The 26,406-nt window shown below is 40.1% G+C and overlaps 2 protein-coding genes across 4 annotated transcripts; both read left to right on the forward strand.

The window, feature by feature from the left end:
* The first annotated feature begins 5,218 nt into the window (after positions 1-5,218).
* mpc2b (mitochondrial pyruvate carrier 2b) lies at positions 5,219-12,642 on the forward strand. Its single transcript, XM_038720777.1, has 5 exons — positions 5,219-5,580; positions 7,084-7,124; positions 9,150-9,234; positions 9,759-9,870; positions 11,710-12,642. The coding sequence occupies exons 1-5, from the start codon at positions 5,487-5,489 to the stop codon at positions 11,756-11,758; spliced, it is 381 nt and encodes a 126-aa protein (XP_038576705.1). The 5' UTR covers positions 5,219-5,486; the 3' UTR covers positions 11,759-12,642.
* Positions 12,643-17,006: 4,364 nt separating this feature from the next.
* LOC119904263 (zona pellucida sperm-binding protein 4-like) lies at positions 17,007-24,350 on the forward strand. Of its 3 annotated transcripts, none has more exons than XM_038720779.1 (12): positions 17,007-17,177; positions 18,011-18,325; positions 18,416-18,525; positions 18,646-18,883; positions 18,983-19,105; positions 19,196-19,377; positions 22,748-22,845; positions 22,951-23,099; positions 23,228-23,405; positions 23,550-23,615; positions 24,124-24,198; positions 24,275-24,350. In XM_038720779.1, exons 1-12 carry the CDS (start codon positions 17,030-17,032, stop codon positions 24,303-24,305), a joined length of 1,713 nt encoding a protein of 570 aa, XP_038576707.1. In that variant the 5' UTR covers positions 17,007-17,029; the 3' UTR covers positions 24,306-24,350. The 3 variants fall into 3 exon arrangements, with proteins under 3 accessions (XP_038576707.1, XP_038576708.1, XP_038576706.1); XM_038720778.1 differs by having other exon boundaries at positions 17,008-17,177; positions 23,483-23,615; XM_038720780.1 differs by lacking the exon at positions 23,550-23,615.
* The last annotated feature ends 2,056 nt before the right edge of the window (positions 24,351-26,406 follow it).

Raw genomic sequence — 26,406 nt, forward strand, 5'->3', positions numbered from 1 at the left:
TGTAAAGTTAAAGAAATAAGATATTCGCAACAGTGATACAGATAAAATGGACATATAGGACAAGATAGAAATGGAAGAAAGCACTAAAGTTAATAAAAGGCTGTTTTATAAAAGTATGTCTTGAGAAGTGATTTAAAAGATATAACAGGTTTCAACATCATTATTACACACAGAATGACATGTAAAATAACCAGGTTAATCCGGGGAAACAGTACGGAGCATTAGGGGCCACAAAAAGTGAGGATGATGATGTATTATTTATATTTTGCATTTCAGAGATAAAGTGGGAAAGTAGAGAATAAAGTCAATATAATGAGAATAAAGTTGAAGTACCATTTCAACTTTATTCTTGACATTTCTATTTAAAGGTCCAATGTGTAAAGTTTTGGAGGATCTATTGCATAGCAGTAGTAGTAGTCGACTGGTTTATTAGAAGTAAGAAGAGAAGTGAAATTTTAACAAATGGAGGACCACACGTATTATTTAGCACAAGAGCTGACAGAACGTGTAGGGCCACTGTAGCTTCTCCTCCACGCTTGTAAAGGGAGGGGTGAGCAGTGACTGAGCCATTGGTTGCAATTCACAATCCTCACCAAGAGATGCCACTAAAACCCAGTGTTGGGCAGTAGCGTCGCTACAAGTAGCGCCATTATAGTTTAACTACATTTCTCAGTAGCTTGGTGGTAGCGTCGCTGTTTTCTGGATCAAATAGCTTTTCAGTAACAAAGCTCTTTTATTGACCGAAAGAGCCGTAGCTTCCACACATGCTACATTTTCACATATAAACAATAAAAAAGATAATTAATAAATAATGAAATGACATTATAAAAACTAAAGAAAGAGGAATAAAAACACAATATAGACCCATGTTACATTAAAAATATGCCTTGCTTTTCAAAGGAACAATTTTAAAACAACAAACAATATTAATGGTAATAATGTGATAATTAAGTAACTTTATATAAACAACAATCTGTTTGTTGCATGAGGAAATCCATTTAGCTGCAATGATATGGCACTAAGTAGGAGAGTTTCTGTGTGTATGATGCAGCTCTCTCTCTCGCACACACACACTCTGTTTGGAGCTGGTTTTTAGTCTTTCTTCTATTGCTACTGTGGAATGAAGTTGGTTCAATATAATCTAGGCCTATACTGTGTGTGTGTGTGTGTGTGTGTGTGTGTGTGTGTGTGTGTGTGTGTGTGTGTGTGTGTGTGTGTGTGTGTGTGTGTGTGTATGATTAATATATATACATACATACATACATACATACAGGTGCTGGTCATATAAATAGAATATCATCAAAAAGTTGATTTATTTCAGTAATTCCATTCAAAAAGTGAAACTTGGATATTATATTCATTCATTACACACAGACTGATATATTTCAAATGTTTTCATTAATTGTGATGATCAAAACTGTCAACTAATGAAAATCCCAAATTCAGTATCTCCGAAAATTAGAATATTACTTGAGACCAATACAAAAAAAGGATTTTTAGAAATGTTGGCCAACTGAAAAGTATGAACATGAAAAGTATGAGCATGTACAGCACTCAATACTTAGTTGGGGCTCCTTTTGCCTGAATTACTGCAGCAATGCGGTGGCATGGAGTCGATCAGTCTGTGGCACTGCTCAGGTGTTATGAGAGCCCAGGTTGCTCTGATAGTGGCCTTCAGCTCTTCTGCATTGTTGGGTCTGGCATATCGCATCTTCCTCTTCACAATACCCCATAGATTTTCTATAGGGTTAAGGTCAGGCGAGTTTGCAGGCCAATTAAGAACAGGGATACCATGGTCCTTAAACCAGGTACTGGTAGCTTTGGCACTGAAATCTGCATCTCCATAAAGTTGGTCAGCAGCAGGAAGCAAGAAGTGCTCTAAAACTTCCTGGTAAACAGCTGCATTGATCTTGGACCTCAGAAAACACAGTGGACCAATACCAGCAGATGACATGGCACCCCAAACCATCACTGACTGTGGAAACTTTACACTGGACTTGGATTCTGGATTCTGTGCCTCTCCTCTCTTCCTCCAGACTCTGGGACCTTGATTTCCAAAGGAAATGCAATTTCATCAGAGAACATAACTTTGGACCACTCAGCAGCAGTCCAGTCCTTTTTGTCTTTAGCCCAGGCGAGACGCTTCTGACGCTGTGTCTTGTTCAAGAGTGGCTTGACACAAGGAATGCGACAGCTGAAACCCATGTCTTGCATACGTCTGTGCGTGGTGGTTCTTGAAGCACTGACTCCAGCTGCAGTCCACTCTTTGTGAATCTCCCCACATTTTTGAATGGGTTTTGTTTCACAATCCTCTCCAGGGTGCGGTTATCCCTATTGCTTGTACACTTTTTCTACCACATCTTTTCCTTCCCTTCGCCTCTCTATTAATGTGCTTGGACACAGAGCTCTGTGAACAGCCAGCCTCTTTAGCAATGACCTTTTGTGTCTTGCCCTCCTTGTGCAAGGTGTCAATGGTCGTCTTTTGGACAGCTGTCAAGTCAGCAGTCTTCCCCATGATTGTGTAGCCTGCAGAACTAGACTGAGAGACCATTTAAAGGCCTTTGCAGGTGCTTTGAGTTATTAGCTGATTAGAGTGTGGCACCATGTGTCTTCAATATTGAACCTTTTCACAATATTCTAATTTTCTGATTTTGGGGTTTTCATTAGTTGTCAGTTATAATCATCAAAATTAAAAGGAATGAACACTTGAAATATATCAGTCTGTGTGGAATGAATGTATACATTATACAAGTTTCACTTTTTGAATGGAATTACTGAAATAAATCAACTTTTTGATGATATTCTAATTATATGACCAGCACCTGTATATATATATATGACCTAACTATAAAATATTAAAAATTAAAAGTAGCTTAGATGTAACTAAGCCACTTTTGCCATATTGTTGTAGCTTAGCTTGCTACATTTCACTGGGGGGTAGCTTCTGTGTAATGAAGCTTTATTTAATGAGTAGCTATTAGCTTAGCTCACTACAGTTTCCAAGTAGCACTGCTAAAGCAACACTTCTAAAACCTTCACAGGGAACCTTTAATCTCTTCCCTCCCACTGTCTCCTGTTAGTCTCCCTGTTTGTCTCTCTGTGTTGTCTGGGCGTGGCTTCTCAGTCTGGGCCTGGCTCTCCACCTCCACCTGCGCACCTGATCTACATTCCACTTATCAAGACTCTGCAGTATCAACCTGGTTCTTCACCTCACTCATCGCCAGATTGTCAGCTTACCTCAGTGGTATTTGCGTTGCGGCCAACAAGTCTCGTGCTATATTTGTTGTTGTTTGTTTGTTTGTTTCTTGTGAGATCACTTACCTTGTCTCCCTGTGCACAGCTCACTGCCCGCCTGGAAATTCACTCGCTGGTCTCCATTCCCTGGAGTCTCTGGAGACCAGCGAGGTAAACTTTATATTTCTGGATTTGAACCTGCCTTGAGTCTGCTTTTGAGTCCATTCACCTAGTCTGCCATAACATTTTCCTTAAGTTAAGCATGTACCCGATATTGGGAGCAGATTCGTCTGCTCAATATGAAGAGAAAGAGCCCACTTACAGCCCTGTGGGATGTTCTGTTCTCAAGTTGTGGGCCTGTAAAGCAAAAGGGAGTGCTTTTGGTCATAGGAATGTTGATCAATATCCACTGTTTTTATCAATATTTCAAATTTGCAGAATTTGAAGGATTATTGACCGCAATAACCCCAGTTTATAAATTAAAATTAGCAGATAATTTCCTTTTTTGGGGGTCTCTGCATTTTTGACCTTGCAGAATCTACCTTTGCGTGCAAATAGAAGAGATTTCCATCATCATCTGTCTCAAATCATATTACAAAACTGTGCCTGAAAAAATAACTTAAAAAATGACATTTTTAATAGTAAAATAGAAGATAATGTGGTAATTGATCTACAAAAATTCAAAAACACCAGTATGATTGTTAAGGTTTTGTGGGAGTAAATCTCTACCTCATTTAATCATCATTTGTGAATTTAATGCATTTGCTTTGATGATGATATCTTGTCACAGATGCAAGGCTGGATTAACTTGCTACAGGCCAAAAATGAGCTGCTGAGCCCTCTTTCCGTGGATTTTTAGTGTGGTAATTTGATTGAACACATTAATTTCACAATGTGCAACATATCAGAACAAAGTGAAATTGTGAAGGTCTAAAAACTAGATTTTGACACAGGAACCATCTTTGGGACAAGTCCTTAAATTCAGGTAATAAGGCAGGACTCAGGAGGCATCTTCTTAAGTCTTTGTCATGTCAGTTGATGTCCTTTAGTGGTGTATGTTTCCAAAAGAATTTCTGCCAAATACTATTTTAACACAGTAAGCCTGGAACTATCGGGACCTCTGCTGTTCTGAGACCCCTGTGCACTTTTTTACCTCATAAAAATGAAATGAAATCACATCTATCGAGTGTGTCTGGAATCTCATATCTAGTAATTCAGCTTTGCACAAATATAAGACACCATTATATTCAAAGTTTGAAGAAAACCGGTCAGGTTGTTAAACTAAACTACATGCACTGCTGTATTGCAGACTTTTCCAGAGTCCTCAACGACAGGACTAACCTGTTAGGGCAAAAACTCTCTGTTGGGCCCCTGTTATGAAACCTACATGATAGGCCCTCAAGATCAGGTTGTAATGCAGGACCTGCCAATGTTGATATTTAGTAGGTCTTACCTGTGTTGCTCATTTGGTGATCAATTTCTGCTCAACAAAATACTCTATTATGCTAATGGATATGTGATTCTCAATATTTATATAAAGACTACCAGTGAAAATGAATATAATTTAAAAAATAGAGGCTGATGTTTTAGGAATTCAAGCCTAATATTTTGTGGTGCATAATATATACTATATATGAAATATGTAATGCTGCACAGGAATGCAGTAAACATGTGTAGGCTATTCTTTTGTGAATAAAAACGTCATAGTATTTACAATAAAATTCAATAAAATCAAAACTTTGGATCTTTACATTCGAAATGTGGTATGGAGTCTATAACAGCTCTAAATTGTGTTTATAATGTTGATGATCACGCCTAAAATCTGAATACATCCACCCAGTTGAGATACGCCGGGCAGGAAAAGTAAGAATCCTATCTAAACCAATCATATCGGCGTTCTGACCAGGGGGGCCAATGAGGATAGAGGAAACATGGAGCCCCGCCCCTCCCGCGGTAGGTTGCGTCGTACAGAAAGTCACCTCGTCCTGTCGGTCAAACAGAAGCTACTGAGAAGCTAGCAGCGCTAGCTTGGTCACAGTGGCTCCCGGGGAAGGTCGACAGTAGCACAGCAGCATCCTCTCATATCGTTTAACCGACCCTTCAGTTATTTAGCTGTTAACATCGCACAAACAGGCGAAGACAAACCGAACTTAAATTCAGTGGCTTTTTTTAAAAAAAGGAATTAGCTAGCTTAACATTTAGCGAGCTAGCTTCGAGTTCGGGTCTTCATTTCCTTCAGATCATCTACAGTCATGGCTGCGCTGAGAGTGTCCTATCACAGGATCTTGGACCGGATCGAGCATATGCTGCCGGCCAAACTGAGACCTCTGTACAACCACCCGGCAGGTAATGTGGACTTCATGATCCAGCTCCTTAACTTAGCAGGCTGGATCTGTAACTGTAACGTTATCTGTGTGTTCAGCTGGAAGTGATGTGGATGCACTAACCTGTGTCTAAACAGCAGCCCCAGTTTATTCTTGATGTCTGAGCTGTATGAAAGTGTTTGACTGAATGTGTCACTCTGTGGGACCCTAATCTGTTGTGATAACACGAAGTTTAGCTGCTCAGTCTGGGAAGAGGAGTTTATAACAGGCAAAGTTAAGCCAGGACGTTTATTGTGGTTTTAAATTCTGGGTTTGAGAGGAGTTCAGGTGCATTTGATAATTTCATTTTATTGTTCAGTCCATGAAATATTCCCAAAAAACGTATTTCTTTGCCAGACCAACAGCCCACAAGTCAAACATATTCAATTTAAACTTAGACCAAACAGAGAAAAGCAGCAAATCCTCACATTTGAGATGGTGAAAAAAGTGAATGTGACATTTTTACTTCAAATGATTAATCGCATATGTTTCAGTCTTAATTGTCTCATTGTTTAAGATCTAATATCATTTATAGCATTCTTCATTTGTCTAAGTCTTGTGACACAATGTTGAACATTAAAGTAACTTCTTAGCTCAGTTTGTTGGGACCACAGTGTAATGCAGCAGTCCTGCCATAAATCCTACCTTCATGAAGTTATATTTTGACAATCCACTTCCTATAAATGAGCCCAGACTAAGTATAGTAGAGACACCTCCCACTGTAATTATACAGTCAACAGCACCGCAAAGGACAGCCTCCAAAATGATGAGTGGGACCTCTCTACAACAGCTTAAACAAAAACATTATGACGTTCATGAAGGGGAGATTTTGTATAGAAGTACCTGATAAACTGAATATGTTTCTCCTGTTCACAAAGTACAACTTGAACACACATTCAGCTCTGTTAACTAGAGGGTACTGAGATTTAAGGAGTCACGGGGGGTCACAGGCGTCGTTCTGGTCTTTGTTTAGTCTGCGTATTAAGAGTACTGGAGCTTTGGTTGTCAAGGGCACATTGACTAGGTATGAAGGGGCGGCGACAAAAGCCAACTCCCTCAACGACGATTTTTAGCAACAGAAGTACCAGTTTTTGTTTAGCCTACAGCATTGGGCGGGAATGTGAAGAAAGCAAGCTTATTTGTTCCAGACCAGCAACTTTTTTGTGGTCCTGCACATTTTTCTTCCCTGTGTGCAAACATGTACGTGTGTCTTCTCCCAGTGTGTTTGGGGACATTTAACACTGGATTTTCTGAAGAGTCTGCTTCCAGTGTGTGCATCACATTGACGTGTCCAAGTATCTGTTATACAGATATTCACGCTTGCCTGGATGGAATTAGGTTTCATATTTACAGTGATTAGAAAATCCCAGCAGGCAGTTTAGTTACGTCAGAGGGAAAGCCTTTAAAAAATAAATATTGTGAAATCCAGTGTTAGAACATAACTGCCCATTTTCATGTTGTTTTTTTTTTTCTGTTTTTATTCCAGGTCCAAAAACAGTTTTCTTCTGGGCCCCGATGTTTAAATGGGTAAGGGCATTTTCACACAGTTTAATCTGTTTTAATATATGTAAGGACACCTTAGACTAGTGGTTTCCAAACCTTTGTGGCTCGAGACCCCTTAAAAGATTAAATAGATTAAAAGCGTTGTCTACATGCAACCCCCCCTCTTCATATGCTGCTTTTATCTGTGCGTGGTGGCCTGTTAATCAATGATGCACTTTGTGTTATCTGACAATGTCAACTTATTATAATTCTTTTTATTATACTCTTTTTCAAAAGGGTCCTGGCCAAGACAGGCAGCAGCACAATTAAAAAGGTTGCAGACATAGAGAGAGATATCAACATAAAACAATTTACAATGGGAATAAATAGTAAGTTTCAAAGTCTTAAAATATCAAAACATTTTTAAATATTCATCAACAAGGATCTAACTTATAACCAATCATAACATCTACAGCCACAATTGCCAGCCTCCATGTCAATTAAAAGTACTTTAAAACAACCAGTGAAACTGGCTCCTGAAGATTCAGGAACTTTTGCAGTTGATTTCAAGCAAAGGGGGCAGCATACTTAAACGCTCCCTTTTACCAATTCAGTCCGGACTTGAGGGACAGAAAGGGCCTTTCCAAAACTGCTTGCTACTCCCTCTCCCTACCTACTTCCACTCCGTTTGCGCGTTCATGTGGAGGGTCCGTCACATTGAGTGGTGAAAATGTGGGATTTTTAAGTTCCGAAATCACACTAACATTTCATATCACCATTTCGTAAAACCCAAAGGTTATATTGTGTTTAATAAAAAAATGGTCTTGTCTGCTAGACAATAAAACTGTTTTTATTAAATCGTATTCACAAAATAGCTTACATTAAACGACAGAATAATAGAACACAGTACAACACACAGGGGGATCACGAAACAAGCAACAAAGGCATTAAAGTAAAATAGTTAAGTCTTTATGCATTTTAACTGTTTTAAATTCTTCAGACTATATAATGCTTCAATTTAATGTTTGATTTCTTTTGAAATGTTGTATTTGTGAATGTAATATTTTTCATATAGGCTAAGATAAAGAGGTTTAAATATATAGGCTTTTCTTTACAATGAATATAAATCTTTTCATAAAATGTTTCTTTTTCGTAAATATCTAAAGTCACGTTTTTAAAGAAATATTCGACACAAACACAACATGAATGACAAATGCTTCCAGTTTCGTTATTCCAAAAAACACACTTTCCCTCAACATCAGTCCTGAATCTTAATACAATTGTTGTTTATTTGATACACATAAGCAGTGAGTGCAGCGGTAACGTCAGATCTTATTTACGCTGGGGGGAGAGGGTATTTGTCCGAAAGTTGGCCGCTGTATTTAAACCCTACGCGGGTTAGGGAGCTTAATTTGGCTGTGAGGGTGACTCCGACCAGAGTTCACTCCGTGTCAGAGTGGAAGTGGTGAGGGTGTAGTTTCGGAAAGGCCCATAGTAGTAATGAGTCCTCAGAACCAAAACAGTATTTTCCTGTACTTTTCTCTTGGATGTGCTCGGTCTCTCTCCCTCTTCTACCACACACACACAAGCTACGCCACACATGTGCGCTGACCTCCTTCCTTCAGGGTCAGGGTTACAGTTTTGGATTTATTCACGCACTTTAAAAAGCTTCTTTTCACATGTTTATTTAAGCATTATATGTTATTGGGAGAAAACCGGTAGTTCTATGTAAAGTCAGACGTTGAGCACCCCATGTAGCTAAAATGGTATGATTCTCGTTTCATAATGGGTCTGCGATGTTTGGACTGTGAGATTGGGATTGAATCAGGTTTTGCCTATCGAATCTTCGACTATTTGGGGCCACGTCTACAAAATGTATGAAAAAATCGACAAAATTTTGTGTAGCAGAAAGATGTTTTTCTTTTTTTCTTTGCTGTTAATCATCTCGTGAACCCTTTGGGGTCCCAAACGCCAGGGTTGGGAACCATTGCCATAAACCTAAGTTAACCTGTAATTATTAGTCTGTTAACATACAGTAAATACAGTAAAATGTAGTTTTCATCTTTACAGGGTCTGGTTGCAGCTGGTTTGGCTGATATGACTCGACCAGCAGACAAACTCAGTACCTCCCAATCTGCAGTGCTGACAGCCACTGGTGAGATGAGATTAAATGGATCTTAATATGGACTACAAACGGAGACTTTACCATCAAACCTCTCAGTTTGCAACATGTGTTTTTTTTTTTTTAAATATAATGAGAAAATTAGAAGAAACCAGGCACCAGAAAACGTTTGAGTTATCGGTCGTGTAAAAAAGTTTAAATTCATCTGTGGAAAATGTGCATTTTTTTTATATTACAGGGACAAGTCAGACTTCCTATTGCAAAGTTTTCAAAATATGTAGCCTTAAATTGAGTCAGTGTTTTTCTTTTCTTTTTTTTTTAAACTCTCACCTTGAATTCTTGACATGCATTTCGTAATTGATGAGTCCAGTGTTCAGAGAGATTTGACCAATCTGTGCTAAAGGTTGCATGATGTGTCTGCTTTTGCAATGTGTTTCTTCAAACAGATCTTATCTGTTATTTTTTTGCCAAAACATAGACTCTGTTCTCATATACAACAGCGGGTTAACCATTATTATGCATAACCTTCACACCCACTGTTGTCCTCCTCCTCCCAGGCCTGATCTGGTCCAGATACTCGTTGGTCATAATCCCGAAGAACTGGAACCTGTTTTGTGTCAACTTCTTTGTCGGCTCCGCGGGAGCCTCGCAGCTCTACAGAATCTGGAGGTACTATCACTATAACTGACCAATGAATTATCTGACCTTATTATAAGGGGCCTAGTTTGTGATTGGGACTGGGTTGTTGGTTCAATCCCCTGACTGGCAGATTAAAAACTTACCACCACTCAGGCAGCAGATCAGACTGTGGTTGTACTGGGAAGCTTCCAGGTGTGAATGTGATCAGGGCATTCTGCAAAATGGGAGGCTACTTCTCAGTGTAATGTTTAACATTACAGTATGTTATACATTTACTACACTTCTTACTGTGTCAGCTGCAATACACATTTGTCATAAAGAGTAAAACTCACTGAATGACCATGAAAACTGAAACAATTGCACATAGTTGACAAATAAACTACCTGTGTGTGTGTGTGTGAGTGAGGGAATGAATGAACAGGATCCCTGTCAGGCCAAATTAAAAGTCTGCTCTTAAATTCAGGCTAAATTAGAAATAATAAGCATTTTTGAGCTGCACCAGTCTAGGCATTCATTAAACTTTGGCATCAAGGTTCCAAATCCAAATTAAAATCTTGTAAAAATATTAATTGTCATGTACATCCTAGTAGTTACAGAAAATGTGTTTTCTCCCAAGTCAGATGTACAGATGTGTTGAAAAGCACACCTCCATATTTTGTCTTAAAACTATTGCCGTTTTTCGTGATTAGTGACGATTCTCTCTGACCAATCACATTTTAGTATCCACTCAACTCGCTTAGAACATCGACGGAGGTGATACGAAAAAAAGTACCTGGAAGCAGGTACAACTTTTCCACAATGGAAAACAAAAAAAAAGTCGAGTCGAGACGAGCCGTTACCGTGCAATGGAAAAGGGGCTTATGTGATGACTTTTCATTCTTAAATAATAACTAGATAGTTACAGTTGTAGTTGATTGTAAATGCTATTTCCTGAATTTAATTTGTGTTATACTGAGGTGTTTCTAATATTAAGTCCATCCCATTTATATCAGTGAGGGTACAAAATATTAGAGCTACCACTCAGTATAACTCAGTTCAAGTTCAAATCAGCAGCAGCACCACCAGAAAATACATCCGCCAAACTGACCATGAGGTTGAGTCAACACCTCTCTAAAACATAACTTCATGAAAGGAGGATTCATTTCTGGATTGCTGTACTGAATACTGAATATACTGAATAAGATTTAGCTAGGTAGTCAACAAACAAACATCCTATGTAAAATGTCTGCACTGTTTATGTGCACACAACCACATAAAAGTTTCCCTGGTAGAGGCCTGATATTTTACCATATCTTTCATTGATGGTCAATTCCAGCATCCATTTTAGCAGAAAATGTGCACTCGTGATGCGACACAACAAATCATCTAAGCCCGATTGTGCCATGTAGTATTTGTGTTTGCGCGAGTGACGGACGTCCTTATAAATCAAGCGTGTCTGACAAACTTCCTGTCTTAATTTGAGTACTGTGGCAATCACCGGAAATATCTCACATAAATAGGAGGCAAGTGTGGGTATTGGTGTTTAGCCTGAGAGATTAAACCCAGGGTAAAAAAAAAAAAAAAAAGTCTCACGGTTGCTGGTTGCGCTGCACCGTAATAACTAAAGGCAACACTAATGAGTGCATCAAGATTTTTATTTCCTCTAGTTCTATACTAGAAAAGAACAATGCCCAGAGAGATTTTGGTAATAAAATCTAACTAAATATGATGATTTATTAAAAAAAATAATAAGCAGAACTGATTAAAAAGTTGTTACAGCTCACGTGTGATTCTTTTATTGACTGTGTTGAAGCAGCACATGAAACAGATGGCAAATAAAAAACATTTTGTTCAAATTTTATTCTTAATAATATGTTTTCTTCTCGGTAGGCACAAGCAGGATATGAAGGCACAGGCTAAAGAGGCCGCAGAGTCCTGAGAGCTTTCCTGTTGCCAACCCTCCACCTGATTGAGTGGACAGAGAGGGAGACGTCACACCGGGCACTAACCTGCCCCTTCTCATCATCTCTACATGTTGTCTCCATAACACCCATGCCATAACCATTATTCTACCACATTAAGCCTGCTATCCCTGTTGGAAATGTGCACTTTTCTTTAAGTTTCAAATTTCCTCAGGGTGTAAAAAACAATTAAATAAAAAGAGGGAGAGTTTTTGAACTATAGTCAACACACACTCAAGAAAGGTGGTCATCAACGCACAAGTACTACTTGTTCAACAAGTTGTATGATTGTAAATTTTTTTTAAATTTAATTTCATGATTCTAGTCACGACATCTGTACCTCAGTGATTATTCAATCATTATTGATCACCATGTAATGATTCCTTCCATCTTAATGGCTTTAAGTCTTTTAATGTATGTGAGAGTAAATCATAATTTATTAATCACTTGATTAAAAAATGTCTCTTGCAGTTTAAACTGTACAGAAAGATGCTGTTATGTTCTGATTCTTTATCGGGATACCTTACACAAATGCCACATATTTAACCTGTGCAGCTTTTTATTGATTCTTTCTAAAGAGTCAACTAGCAAACACGGGTACTGATGTGCTAACAGCTCTTAACAGACTGTCTGCTGGATGCCTCTTTTGTTCCTGGAAAGGTGTTTAATGGTTTTTCTGTGTAAGAATGGTACTTTATTTGACATGTTCCACCTGACTATTTTAGCAATAATCAGTGTCATCACTTTAAAATACTTATTGATCTGCTGACTGTTTGAACAAATGACACTTGGGAGCTTGATCATTGTGGTTTTGTAGGTATATAATGGCTATGTAATGCTAATAAATCATGTTTAACACATACAGCTGGTTTAAAGTATGGAGATCTCAGAATTTGCGAATACAAAGTGACTGAAGCTGAAGTTTAAAGGGGCACCAGTGTTACACATGAAGACCAATTTACTTCTCACCATTAGTACTATTCAAACTGAAAATAATAATGCCTTGAGATGTCATTTTATTTTATAGAAAGCCTGTGTTGAGAGGCAGTGAGTGTCTAACTAAAGGTTATTGAGTTGCAATATGGAAACCATACTATAAAGTATGTTTGGAGGTTGACCCAGAGGAGGGGCTGAAAAATAATAAATTAGATTTATGTAGTGTTTTTCTGGGTACTCAAAGATGCTTTACAGAGGGTAAGATGAGATGATGATATCTTTAAATCTCTCGCAATCAAATCAAGTTCACACAAACTTAATCGCTAACTACTTTAATACATAATTAATCCTTTTTTTAATTTTTCACGGAAAAAATTCCACACATTTACAGAAAATAACCAGGAGATTCATCCATAATGAAAATACTAATTAGCTGCAGCCCTTAAATATACATTAGGTCTGGTCCTAAAAGTAGGCTACTTCAGTTGCAGTGGTGGGAGTATAAAATTGTTTACTTAAATACTTAACTACTATTACTTAAATTACGTAAAAGTCCTGCATTCAAAACCTTACTTCAGGGAAAGTATGTAAATTAGCAAAAGCTAAAACTACATTATGCAGAAGAATGGTCCCTAGTGTGTCCAATCGTTCTGTGTAGCTCAAACTGTTGCCTGCATCACGTCCTCCTCTCATTTGCGCAGGGCCAAAAATGATCTGCAACTAGGCTACAGGTTAAAATAACTTTCTAAAGTATGTCTTTCACCGTGATTTGTTTTACTCCATGGATTATTTACCTCTCTGTAGCGGCGCGCCTGTGTATTAGCTCTGCTGGAAAGTGAAAGTGAAACTTAAGTTCGGTTATTTTAGTAGTTTGTATTAAGTTTAATACAGCAGTGTATGAGTAAGGGCTGGACGATATGGACAAAAATAGTACAATCATTATTTAATCATTATTTTTATTATTATAAGTTTAAAGGCAGATTTTTTGCTCCTGAAGAAACCAGATAGTTAATTGTGCTTTTAAACTTTTCTTTATGGTCAGAACATGACAAACACTTGATTCCAAAAAGCAGCCTGGTATCAAACAGTGGATCACTTCACAAAGCTGAGGGAGAACATTCAAAACAAATATGCATGAGAAAAATAAAGTAATATCTTTTTTCAGTCCCTTTTCCTCAACACAATAAATATCTTAATAGAAAAGAAAGTGCTAATTCGTTTGTGATTGAAATAAATTAAATCAAATATTTATTGAACATTTCTATATTGTTATTGAGGAAGATTGCATCACGATAATTAACATTATTGTTTTATTGCCCTGCCCTAGTTCACCACAAACGGACATGATCAGTTCACCAAAAACCTGAGCATGATCAATAGGCCTAATTGCCACTGTTAGAGCATGTTTATGCATGACACTGAATGGACACACTGTGTAGGTTCCTGTCTGCGCTGTCAGACATTTGTATTTTATTTGCAGAAGGCTGTGACCGGTACATATTTCCACCCAAGTAGTTGTTGTACGTGGATAGACAACATATTTGCATCCATGTGGTCACGTTTTGTTGATTGGATCACAATCTGTCCTCAATGCGTCTCGGGTGCATTTATACCTGTAGGCCTACTTATGACTACTCATGTGGTCAAGTGCTACCTGATCACAATCTGATCACCCAAATACATTTTAATGCCAGGTGTAAACAGCCTCTATGTTCCCCGATTCAGAATATGCAAGTGTTTTTTTGTATTACAAAATGTACCTGTAATCTGATTACGCCTTTTTTTCTGTACTGTAACAAAATACAGTTACTTTATTTTTGTAACGCCGTTACTTGTAATCGGTTACTCCCCAACCCTGGACCTCACTGAAATAAAAGAGAGCAGACACTGGGACATCTCATCCACACAGTAAAATCAGCAAACCCAAATTAACATGGTCAGAGTTGATTTTAATACTTTTAAAGTGTCTATATGGGTTCACACCAAAGAGCACTTCTCATAATTTCTTTAAGCAAAACATTAAATATATGAACACAATTGTAACTTCCTTCCAATTTATTTTAATTCCCTCACACTCATGCAATTATTTAATACTTTTTAACATTTTTACTTTTCTACAAAATAATCAGTTCACACAGAGACCACGGTCTTCTTTAGTATTTGCAGGAGCAGGCAACAGCAAAGGAAACTATGCCACAGTAAGCATGTTATCTATGCTACTAGTATATATTTAGAATACATGACTGCACCAAGGAGAGGGATATAGTTTTATTAATAATTTGTTTATTTTTCACAAGGCAATAAATTGTTTTAATTCTTTTGGTGTTATTTGTCGTGGAAATTGTATCTCTCTGGTGAGGGATTAAGCAAATTATTGACACATAAACAGCTGGTCCAGAGACCTGCTGCCTAGGGCAGCTTCAGGCGTCTGGCCCTGAGCAAAGAGATGCATAATCATTTACATAGTCTAGGTTTCTATGTTTTGGGGAACAGAGATCATCTCTTGGCTTTGAATGAACATTCCAGGACAGGAGAGGAACAACAAGAGAGGGAAAACACCAAAACAATCTAACAGCTCTGACATAAACCTAACATAAGGAGTATAGAAGAAGGAAAGGTTAAGGATAAAAAACCCAATACATCTATATCTATAAGCCATAACAATAATAGTAATAATACTAATATTAAAAGATTAAGTGTAAGAGGACCCTAACACATACATACACTTCAAAATAAAATAAAAATCTTCACACTAAACTGTGGCACTGGGCTGAAGGCATAATTAAAATAAATGTTATTTAAATACTTTTTTTTTAACAAGCACGACACCAAATTTGTAAAGATAACCTTCAGCTTCACACAGCCATGCAACAGAATACTTAATAGCCTGAATACATTAATGTTTTGATCAAAAAAAGAATTACATTAATTGTTAGAAAAAGCCCAAAGTCCAGCCCAAAGGGAGTTCCCATCTCCCACAGAAAGCACTGCTCTGAACCAAGGGGACAGATCGGACAGTGAAGCCGACCAAAGCCTGCATGGAGGGATCCATGTAGGCCCAAAAATGACGTCAAAACCCTGTGACACCCCGTCGCACATGAGAGATGTAACCGTATTGCTTAGATTATAAATTTTTCGGCCATCAGTGTTTCACTGCATTGGTGTTTCACAGGTGAGCCTCGTAGGTGGGCTGATTAATCAGTGACGATCCGAGTCAGACAAACGCACTGAGCCATGAAACTTTTTGTTGGTGCAGCTACGCAGCTACCAGAATTACGGTGTTTCTGCTGTTATTCTAGGTCATCAAACCACGGCTATGCTGCGCGATCATGCGCAGTAGACGCTGGTGCCAACAGGAAGTAGCCCTCTAGTAGTATTTTATTGGTCCAAAACTGGCTTCACTGCTCTCCATTCAAATCAGCAGAGTGGCTTCGTCCAGTAATATACTGTCTATGCTCTGAACTCCCTGAAAACAGCTCTTTGTAGTCCAGCCCTTCACTTCCTTTACTTGTGACGTCACAATGAAAATGCGTCATAAAGCTTGCCAAGCGGCTAGTGGGGGTCAGGCACGCCCTCAAACCAAGCTTGTCTGAGCGGAGGCCCTTTGATTTTAGTTAAGCCCCTTAAACCATAGACTGTATATAAAACTCCCCTTTGTTTGGTTTTCCATTGTAGAAATGTTGTACCTGCTTCCAGGTACTTTTTTTCGTATCACCTCACCTCCGTCGAGGTTCCAAGCGAGCTGAGGGATACTAAAATGTAACGTGAAAACGCGACTGCTGATTGGTCAGAGAGAATATTCACTATTCATCCAACGAAGGTTAAAGTCAAGGGCAACTGGACGTGGTGGAAGATACTGGAAGGCGTTTCGTCCCTCATCCAAAGGACTTCTTCAGTTCTGACTGACTGGCAGGGAAACTCAGCTGTTTAACCTCAGTGGGGTCATTTGCCAGGGTCATTGATACTGCTGGTTCGTTAGTTAGAGGTTAAACAGCTGATTTCAAAAAGTGTCCAATAAAGTATTTGCACAGGCTGTGTGCCTGTGACTTGTAAGATAATGTCATACATTTACATAATTAAATGTTGGTCAATTGATTTATTTTAAAAGAACTGTAACATCTTAGAAACATGAAATAGGCCTTTCCTTTAGTAAACAGGTGGTTTCCATTCCCAAACCTGTGACTTTAGTTGAGTAGCCAATCAGTAGTCACCAGGTGCACTCAATTAACTTCAAACCACCACCTGCAGCATTTCAAGAGGCTACATCTTTGTCTGGGTGTTCAGCAGTTACAGGAAAGCCTTCACATTGCTTCATGGTTGGTGTCAGAGTTGAGCTGCTGGTGGTCCTGACTGTGACTCTGCTGGTTTCAGTAGAGGGATGGCCACAGATAAAGAAAATTCAACGTACTAATGTTTATGAGAGCCGCCAGCTGTCTGAACCACGAAGTGCTACATCGCCAGGTAAACGACCACCAATGACACAGCACTGATAATGAGCGTGTGGTCACTGAAAGCAGGTTCTTGCAAATGTCTTCTTTCACATAAGCCTGCATTAAGAACTTCACCATATTAACAAATCTGGGTCTGCATATGTTTTTACAGCTGGACCATAATGTAATTTATAAGGGATGGTTACAGACATCACTGTCATTTACAGAGTTAAGTCACAGACTTTGATTGTTGTTATCACCTTGTTTTTTTTCTGTGTGTGTGTCACTCTTGGATGGACTGAGACTTAAGAAGCTTGCTTGTAGAAATGCATGACCAAAAAAAATTATATCCAGATGGTGTGTTCCAACATGAGTGTTTATTTACTTCCTGCTTACAGAGGTTGAAAGAAAATGATTGCATGAACTAAATGTTAACTAAGGTATTGATAACAATACAATTGACACAAGGTCTAAACCGTATGCTCCTTCAGTCAGCTATGCCACTAGGCTGCAGCACACTCCTTATTCCTTTTGGACCTGCAAGGACATGAGCATGAACAAATCATGCAAATATTTAAATTTACAATCAAATTGGCTCCTACAATGATCCTTCTGCTGTTTAAAAACAAACTAAATTAACTTAGTGGATCAAACCTATGAGACGTTATTAGCCTATGTAACTCCATGAGCATAGAGCATCAAGCATAGATGACCTGAGATGTCTGTTTCAGTCATTCTAGCAACTGCTTAGTCATGAAGACTTCGGAAGAAGCTATTTGGTTGGGCTGTTTACATTGACTTGACAGGAAATGGCTGTATTTTTTTGACTGCAGTCATCTGAACAATTGCGCCTCTCTCCTCTAGATGACCGCAGGGAGGACGACCACAGTGAAGATGCAGTTCTTGAGGATTCATTACTTCAAGTTCAAGGTGCCAACACCAGTGGAAACTCATACAATTTTGCTAACCATGGAGACCAGATTGATGCAGTAGTTTCTAGTCCAAGAACATGGCGCAGAGGTACTGATGGTGGTTTCCAGATGGAACTTGAAGATATCCCTTCAAGGAGCCAGACTAGCAGTACCGGTCAGCGTCGGACTGGGCTAGATGTGATTTGCGGTGATGTTGGCTTCCAAATTACTCTGCTGACCGGTTCATTGAGTGACGTTAAAGTTGTGGGTATGTACTTGACTGTTGTGCATATTTAAACTCAAGTCTTTATTTTGCTGAATGCATGTTGTAAACTGACTGGGCTTTCATGTCCATCAGGCTCAAAGGACCTGCTGTCTGTTATGGATGCTCCAGAGTCTTGTGGGTATGAAGTGAATCCTTGGACTAAAACCTTGGCTGTACCTTTCACAGGGTGCTATGTGAAACAGGTAGGTTTCTGTAAATGTACTGTAAAGTAATTGCCTTGGCTGTGTAATCTTCTAAAATTGTTGCATTTAGTCTTGTATGTCTTGAATTGAGTTCAATCCTCAAAGCTCTGAATATTACAGAGTGACCGCTACAGCCTGCAGTTGTTGTATGTCGACGAGTTTGATCAGACACAAGTTACTACCACATCTTGTGAGAGAAGTCTGAAGTTTGACCCAGGCGTGTTCCCTCACTCCAGCGGCCAAATAAAACACATTGACCCAATCCCAGTGCTGCCGCAACGGCCTACATGTCTGCAGCGGCCAGGGTCGCCGCCACAAGGGCCCCAGCGGCCAGGGTCGCCGCCACAAGGGCCCCATGGTGAGTACAAACTGCCTTCAGCAAATGTGCTGAATACTAATGTTAACACTATACAGGTATTTGATGTCAATGTGTTTTTTTTTGTCATTGTCCGATTAGGTTGTGGGATACCCACAGGGGAGCAGGTGACTTGTGGCCAGTCAAGAATATTGTCCTCAGACTGTGAGATGATGGGATGCTGTGTGAATTCTTCTACATCTGCCTGCTACTACCCAATGGATGGTGAGGCTTCTGTTTAGGGAGACGTGGTTTAAAAAAATTCAAATAGGAAATGTCTTTATTTCAAGTGACCCCCCCCCCACTCCTCTGTAGAGTGCACTGTCAATCAACACTTTGTGTTCGCCATTCGTGCCAACTCTGCATCCATCCCTGTGGACCCCACCAGGCTCGTTATTTCTGGGAGTGATGGGAGTACAAACTGTAAACCAGTCATTGTCAACGACAAAGTTGCCATCTTTAACTTCAAAGTTACAGAATGTGGAGTTCATGCTTATGTAAGTCGTCCCCTTTGTTTTTCAATTGCACTTTCCACTTTGTTTTTAGCAAGTTGGAAGATGCTTCACAACTTGACTGCCGTAAAACTTAGTTTAAAAGCTTTGTCCTAGTTAAGCTATATTCACACTGCGGTCCTTAATACTCAATTCCAATTTATTGCCCACATCTGAGATTGACTGAACATTGGCAAGATCCTTGGAGGGGAGATGGTGGTGTTTCAAATGTTAACAATCTCAGGCTACTAAAACCTAATTTTTATTTCACTTTCTGCAACAGAGTTGCTACCTATCCTGTGAACAGTTTTGGTTTTAGACATTATGGCTTAACAATTTCCAGCCAATTTGATAAAGACAGCAGAACAGCAAGAACATCCTGTTCTCTGACAGTCAGAGCCAATTGGAGCAGGGTGGGTCATAGCTTTGCCAAGTAGGATTCAGTGATGGGATTAGGGCTCTTTGAAGGGAGTCAGATATTATGGATCCCTTCCTTTCCAAGAGCTGGCCCTTTCGGCTCCCAAACAGCTCTTCATTTAGTACCACTTCTGATTAGATTCAACTTTATGCTTATCTGCATAATATCTTTATCTGATTTGGGCTACATATTAAAGTTGCCTGAATTGTAAAGGATCAGATTCCATGTGACTTGGGCTGTTAACACTGTTACCAAAAATCTGATCTGAGTCTCGCATGCGCCAAATAATCAGATTGGATAGTGATTGCCTTCGATATCTGTCCCCCCCCTTTTTTTTTTTTTTTTTTTTTTACTGGTGTGGAAATTTGTTAAAAAATAAATGCAGGACTCAAACACCTGGTCTGGTTTTTAGAAGTTCTTTAAATGTATAAAACCTCTTAAAGCCCACCGGTTCGCCCTCTTCAGCTAGTTCTAAGTTGCTGAGATCGCCCATACACTAAGTGCTTAAACTTGTAAATATGGACACGCACTCATTGTAATATTGGCGTGTTTCCCCCACAGTTCAATCATTCATTCAGTTACTTAGAAACAATTTAGACCTACTGGGATGGTAAACAAGTGAAGACGTCATGCAATTGTGGTATGACGAGGATGTGATTCTATATTTTAATTTTTAAAAATTGCGAACACCACCTGGGGAATTTCACCCCAGGAACTACAATCAAGAGGTCCCACAGGTTCACCTGAAATAAGGCCAGAGCATAGTTTCACATGTAAACAAATTTTATTGACAAAATACTAATTGAAGACAACCAAAAGTTCTTTAACAAGGCATGCCATTATTGAATAAAAAATATGGGCCAAATCATTTGAAATACAGTGGCAAAAAGAATTAAACGCCACACAAATGAATCAAACGTGCAAGCTCCTGTTCCACCACATCCCAAAGATGCTTTATTGGGTTGAGATCTGGTGACAGTGGGGGCCATTTTAGTACAGTGAACTCATTGTCATGTTCAAGAAACAAATTTGAAATGATTCGAGCTTTGTGACATGGTGCATTATCCTGCTGGAAGTAGCCATCAGAGGATGGGTACATGGTGGCCATAAAGGGATGGACATGGTCAGAAACAATGCTCAGGTAGGCCGTGGCATTTAAACGATGCCCAATTGGCACTAAGGGGCCTAAAGTGTGCCAAGAAAACATCCCCCACACCATTACACCACCACCACCAGCCTGCACAGTGGTAACAAGGCATGATGGATCCATGTTCTCATTCTGTTTACGCCAAATTCTGACTCTACCATCTGAATGTCTCAACAGAAATCGAGACTTATCAGACCAGGCAACATTTTTACAGTCTTCAACTGTCCAATTTTGGTGAGCTCTTGTAAATTGTAACCTCTTTTTCCTATTTGTAGTGGAGATGAGTGGTACCCGGTGGTCTTCTGCTGTTGTAGCCCATCCGCCTCAAGGTTGTGCGTGTTGTGGCTTCACAAATGCTTTGCTGCATACCTCGGTTGTAACGAGTGGTTATTTCAGTCAAAGTTGCTCTTCTAACAGCTTGAATCAGTCGGCCCATTCTCCTCTGACCTCTAGCATCAACAAGGCATTTTCGCCCACAGGACTGCCGCATACTGGATGTTTTTCCCTTTTCACACCATTCTTTGTAAACCCTAGAAATGGTTGTGCATGAAAATCCCAGTAACTGAGCAGATTGTGAAATACTCAGACCGGCCCGTCTGGCACCAACAACCGTGCCACGCTCAAAATTGCTTAAATCACCTTTCTTTCCCATTCTGACATTCAGTTTGGAGTTCAGGAGACTGTCTTGACCAGGACCACACCCCTAAATGCATTGAAGCAACTGCCATGTGATTGGTTGATTAGATAATTGCATTAATGAGAAATTGAACAGGTGTTCCTAATAATCCTTTAGGTGAGTGTAGGAACTAGGCCCAAAGAAATGCTAAAACCAGCAAGCCCGCTTAGTGCTAAAACAGAGCCGGGAACTGGGCCGACCAGGCAGAGGACAATCCCACAGGGGGGGGAGAGAGGGAGATGTACCCAGAGACGAGGCAGACAGACCAAGCTGCCATTCAAACCCCTGCTGAGGCAGCAGTGCAGCGGATCACTAGAGGGAGGGGAAGATTTAGTACAACTATATAATTCGCATGTGTGTATATATCCAATTAAATGGGATACAAGAGACATGCATACATACCCCCACGATTCCACAGCGCGTGCACACAATCAGGCCAGAGCGAGACAGCCCGCACAGCAAACGATTTGCCCTGAAACAATCAGGGAGCACTGTTTAACCACAATGCGCTAACCGCACACAGCAGACAGTTACATCGGCAGACGGCACACTTGCCACACGGACCAAGAGCAATGTTGCATGCACATACAGAACGCCTACCAGGTGACTCCACAGGTTTAGGGCTGTTAAACATCAGCTAAACTGTTGCGCTACAGGCCGTGACAGCACTCGCATCAGCACACCACAACACCGGACCACCGTTGCCAACAGTTGAGACGCCCACCCAGGTAAGAGGCTGCCACAGGTGCATCATCACCTGTACTTATAGGCCACAGCAGCAGCATCCAGTTGTCAGGGCACCAGTGCAGTGCCACATAGTGGAGGGAGGGGGGGGAACTCTCAACCTGCCACACGAGAAATTCACTGGTTGAAATAAACAAATTGATAGCTACCCTTTTCTGAGCAAGAGTTGTGTGAAAGGAAGTACAATGCATGTCCTGATACTCCCAAATACAGGCATATTTAATGCTGCAGCCCTCTACGTTTGCCTGGAGTTCCTCACCCTGACCTGCCATTGTGGCGCACGGTTATGTCACATGTTGATAGTGTCGCATCTAGATTTTAGATTTTTAATCGTGTGCCATAAAGTGCACTTTAAGTTAAGATCTTACATTCAAATGCCTTTTCTTGACAGGAAGTTGGTGAGACAATTATCTACCTGGCTGAAGTGCAGACTGTTGTCCAATCTCTGACCCTCCAGTATGGTGTAATTACAACACGTGATCCACTCAGGTTAGTGGGTTACACAATACACTTTGACTCTGTGGGCACAATTCTACCACTCTATTGTTTTTGTGTGTAGTGCTAAGCTTAAATGTTAACCATGTATTTGCATAGGTTCATGGTTGAGTGCCGCTATAGCAAAGCAGGTGTTGCTCCGCAGTCACTAACCAGCGTTGGCTACATGGTGAAGACCCCGAGTTCCAGCTTGCCATCAGCGGTCCTCTCTAGTGGCTTATATGCTGTTGAATTGAGAATTGCTAAAGGTCAGGTATTTATGCCTTACACTCTAAACCAATTGCAATCAAAGTACAATCTTAAATTCTGCTGGAGTAAGTCTCAAATTGACTTTTTGTCCTTCATTGACTGTTTGCTCTTTGTCTAACCCCAAAAGATCAGACGTATTCAAGCTACTTTCCCACAAACAACCGGCCCTTGCGACTGCTCCTTGGCAAGCCAGTCTATCTTGAATTGCGCCTGATATCTCCAAAACCAGATGCGGTAATCCTTGTCAACTACTGTGTAGCTTACCCTCGCTCTGCAAGGAACGCACTGGTGCTTATTTATGAAGGGTAAGCATGACTGAACTCAATGTGTATTGAACCACATCTTCCTCCTGTACACCTAACCATAAGCTGTTTCTCTCGAGGTGTCCCAACCTTTATGCTCCAAATGTGTCCATCCTTAAAATCATTGACTGCAAAAATCGTCACCAGAGGCGGTTCGTGGTTGATGCCTTCCAGTTTATGGTTCAAAAGACAAACAAATACCTTGATGAAGAAGTAAGTATTCAGGAAGCCATTATGGGCCTAAAATGGTCAAAGCTACGCTGTATACAACTGGTGCAGACTGAGAAGTTCCCTGACACAGTAATGTTGTGACTTGTTATTTACAGGGTTCCTTTTTTAAAATGGAACAGTAACCTGTTGACTAAATGTATCCTATCCTGCTATGGTTGCAAATCTGAAATGAAATTTACAAAATAAGTCTGTACTACAGCTTGTCTAGCTCTCAAGTGTGAAGTCTCTGCTCCAATTGAATTGCCTTCACTTGAGATTTTGTACTGTAGAGGCAACTTGTCCCTGGTTCCCACACAGACTTTACTTGTGTATTAACGGCTGCCAAAGTATATTTGGTGACCCTGTAAACATTTCAATTATCAGTCTCGGCGGCCATCCCCAATTGACAACACCGGATTGTTACCACTGTCATTTGGTACCATGTTTTCAATGGGGCCACATGCGGCTCGTGTTGTGAGAATGCATGCATATTTTTTTTTTTTCCCCGTAGATCTATTTCATGTGCTCTACAGAAGTGTGTTTGGCAGCAGATAGGCCATGTGAACATCGGTGCTTTAATGGAAAGGTGAGTCTGTAAACTATGCTACTACCTCAGGGTTTGTGTGTGGGTTTTGTTTAAAGTCCTAATCAATTTCTCCTAGGCACCATAAGGATGCTGCAGAAGACTTATGAAGATAAGGGGGGGGGGGAATAAATGAACAATTTTATAACGCAGTATACCAGGTCTTGTGTCTGTTAATGTAGACTTGTAAGTCGGTAAATGACTTGAGTGGGATGAAAACACACTTCCCTTGTGAAACAGTGACTCTGTTCATACAAGGAGACTGTTGGTAGTGATCTTCAGCGTCTTGATCAAGGTTTGAGCAGAGGAATCTCTCTACTGGTCATAATTAGAATATCTCAAAAGGTGATTTATTTCAGAAAGTGAAACATGTTATAACTGACAAATGGTCTCTCAGAAGACTGCTGACTTGACAGCTGTCCAAAAGACGACCATTGATAACTTGCACAAGGAGGGCAAGACACAAAAGGTCATTGCTAAAGAGGCTGGCTGTTCACAGAGGTCTGTGTCCAAGCACATTAATAGAGGCGAAGGAAGGGAAAAGATGTGGTAGAAAAAAGTGTACAAGCAATAGGGATAACCGCACCCTGGAGAGGATTGTGAAACAAAACCCATTCAAAAATGTGGGGGAGATTCACAAAGAGTGGACTGCAGCTGGAGTCAGTGCTTCAAGAACCACCACGCACAGACGTATGCAAGACATGGGTTTCAGCTGTCGCATTCCTTGTGTCAAGCCACAGCGTCAGAAGCGTCTCGCCTGGGCTAAAGACAAAAAGGACTGGACTGCTGCTGAGTGGTCCAAAGTTATGTTCTCTGATGAAAGTTAATTTTGCATTTCCTTTGGAAATCAAGGTCCCAGAGTCTGGAGGAAGAGAGGAGAGGCACAGAATCCAAGTCCAGTGTAAAGTTTCCGCAGTCAGTGATGGTTTCGGGTGCCATGTCCTCCGCTGGTGTTGGTCCACTGTGTTTTCTGAGGTCCAAGGTCAACATGTTGGGTCAGATGTATGACCAGGCTGGGCCAGTTAAGCCTGGTCCCCACCTTTGCCAACTTAAATGTTGTCAAATACTCAATTAGCTTTCTATTAGTCAAATTTACAATCAAACTTCTCTGGATGCGGTCAAGAGTCGGTGCAAAAGGAGTTTATGCCAAAACGGGACACAAACCCCATACAATATCCCAGCAGCTATGGCCTACAGACAGTCTTATATCTTCTGGGCTGGTTTGCCCCCTCCTTTCCTCATGAACTTTTCCTCTGTTTTTACCAATTAACACTGTTCCCCAGCTGTAATTTATTACTGTATTGTAGACTTTCTACATCTTTACACTACTAGATAGTTCATCCTTTACATTTCAACTTCAGTCTCACTTTTTTTTTTTAAAAAAGGTTGTGCATGCTTAATTTGACACAATTGTTTTTTTTTTGTGTTTTTTTTTTTTAAGCAATTAATATAAGAATAACAAGTAAAGTCCCAGAGTCTGGAGGAAGAATGGAGAGGCACACAATCCAAGATGCTTAATGTCCAGTGTGACATTTCCACAGTCTGTGTTGGTTTGGGGAGCCATGTCATCTGCTGGTGTTGGTCCACTGTGCTTTATTAAGTCCAGAGTCAGCGCAGCCGTCTACCAGGATATTTTAGAGCACTTGATGCTTTCCTTCAGCAGACAAGCTTTATGGAGATGCTGACTTCATTTTCCAGCAGGACTTGGCACCTGCCCACACTGCCAAAAGTACCAAAACCTGGTTCAATGACCATGTGCTTGATTGGCCAGTAAACTCGCCTGACCTGAACCAAGAGAAAGATGGAAGACATGAGACCGAACAATGCAGAAGAGCTGAAGGCCGCTATTGAAGCATCCTGGTCTTCCATAACACCTGGCGGTGCCACAGGCTGATAACATCCATGCCATGCTGCACTGAGGCAGTAATTCATGCAAAAGGGGCCCAAACCAAGTACTGAGTACATATGCATGATTATACTTTTCAGAGGGCTAATATTTCTGTATTTAAAATGCTTATTTTTATTGATTTCATGTAACATTCTAATTTTCTGAGATTTTGAATTTGGGGTTTTCATAAGCTGTACGCAATAATTATCAAAATTATATCAAATAAAGGCTTGAAATATCTCATTTTGCATGTAATGAGTCTATATTGGTTTCACCTTTTAAGTTGAATTACTGAAATAAATGAACTTTTGCACGATCGCTAA

The sequence above is a fragment of the Micropterus salmoides genome, unplaced genomic scaffold (assembly GCF_014851395.1).
Source record: "Micropterus salmoides isolate LMB-PRFRI ecotype aquatic unplaced genomic scaffold, ASM1485139v1 Ms_hic_scaffold_15, whole genome shotgun sequence".
In the NCBI taxonomy this organism is placed as follows: Eukaryota; Metazoa; Chordata; class Actinopteri; order Centrarchiformes; family Centrarchidae; genus Micropterus; species Micropterus salmoides.

Bases quoted from the DNA above. Each gene is read 5' to 3' on its own strand.
- mpc2b (XM_038720777.1), top strand. From the start codon at position 5,487: ATGGCTGCGCTGAGAGTGTCCTATCACAGGATCTTGGACCGGATCGAG. The intron at 5,581-7,083 runs GTAATGTGGACT...TTTTTATTCCAG, and splicing joins TCTGTACAACCACCCGGCAG to GTCCAAAAACAGTTTTCTTC. The intron at 9,235-9,758 runs GTGAGATGAGAT...TCCTCCTCCCAG, and splicing joins TGCAGTGCTGACAGCCACTG to GCCTGATCTGGTCCAGATAC.
- LOC119904263 (XM_038720778.1), top strand. From the start codon at position 17,030: ATGGTTGGTGTCAGAGTTGAGCTGCTGGTGGTCCTGACTGTGACTCTG. The intron at 23,406-23,482 runs GTAAGCATGACT...GTTTCTCTCGAG, and splicing joins CTGGTGCTTATTTATGAAGG to GTGTCCCAACCTTTATGCTC. The intron at 23,616-24,123 runs GTAAGTATTCAG...TTTTCCCCGTAG, and splicing joins ACAAATACCTTGATGAAGAA to ATCTATTTCATGTGCTCTAC.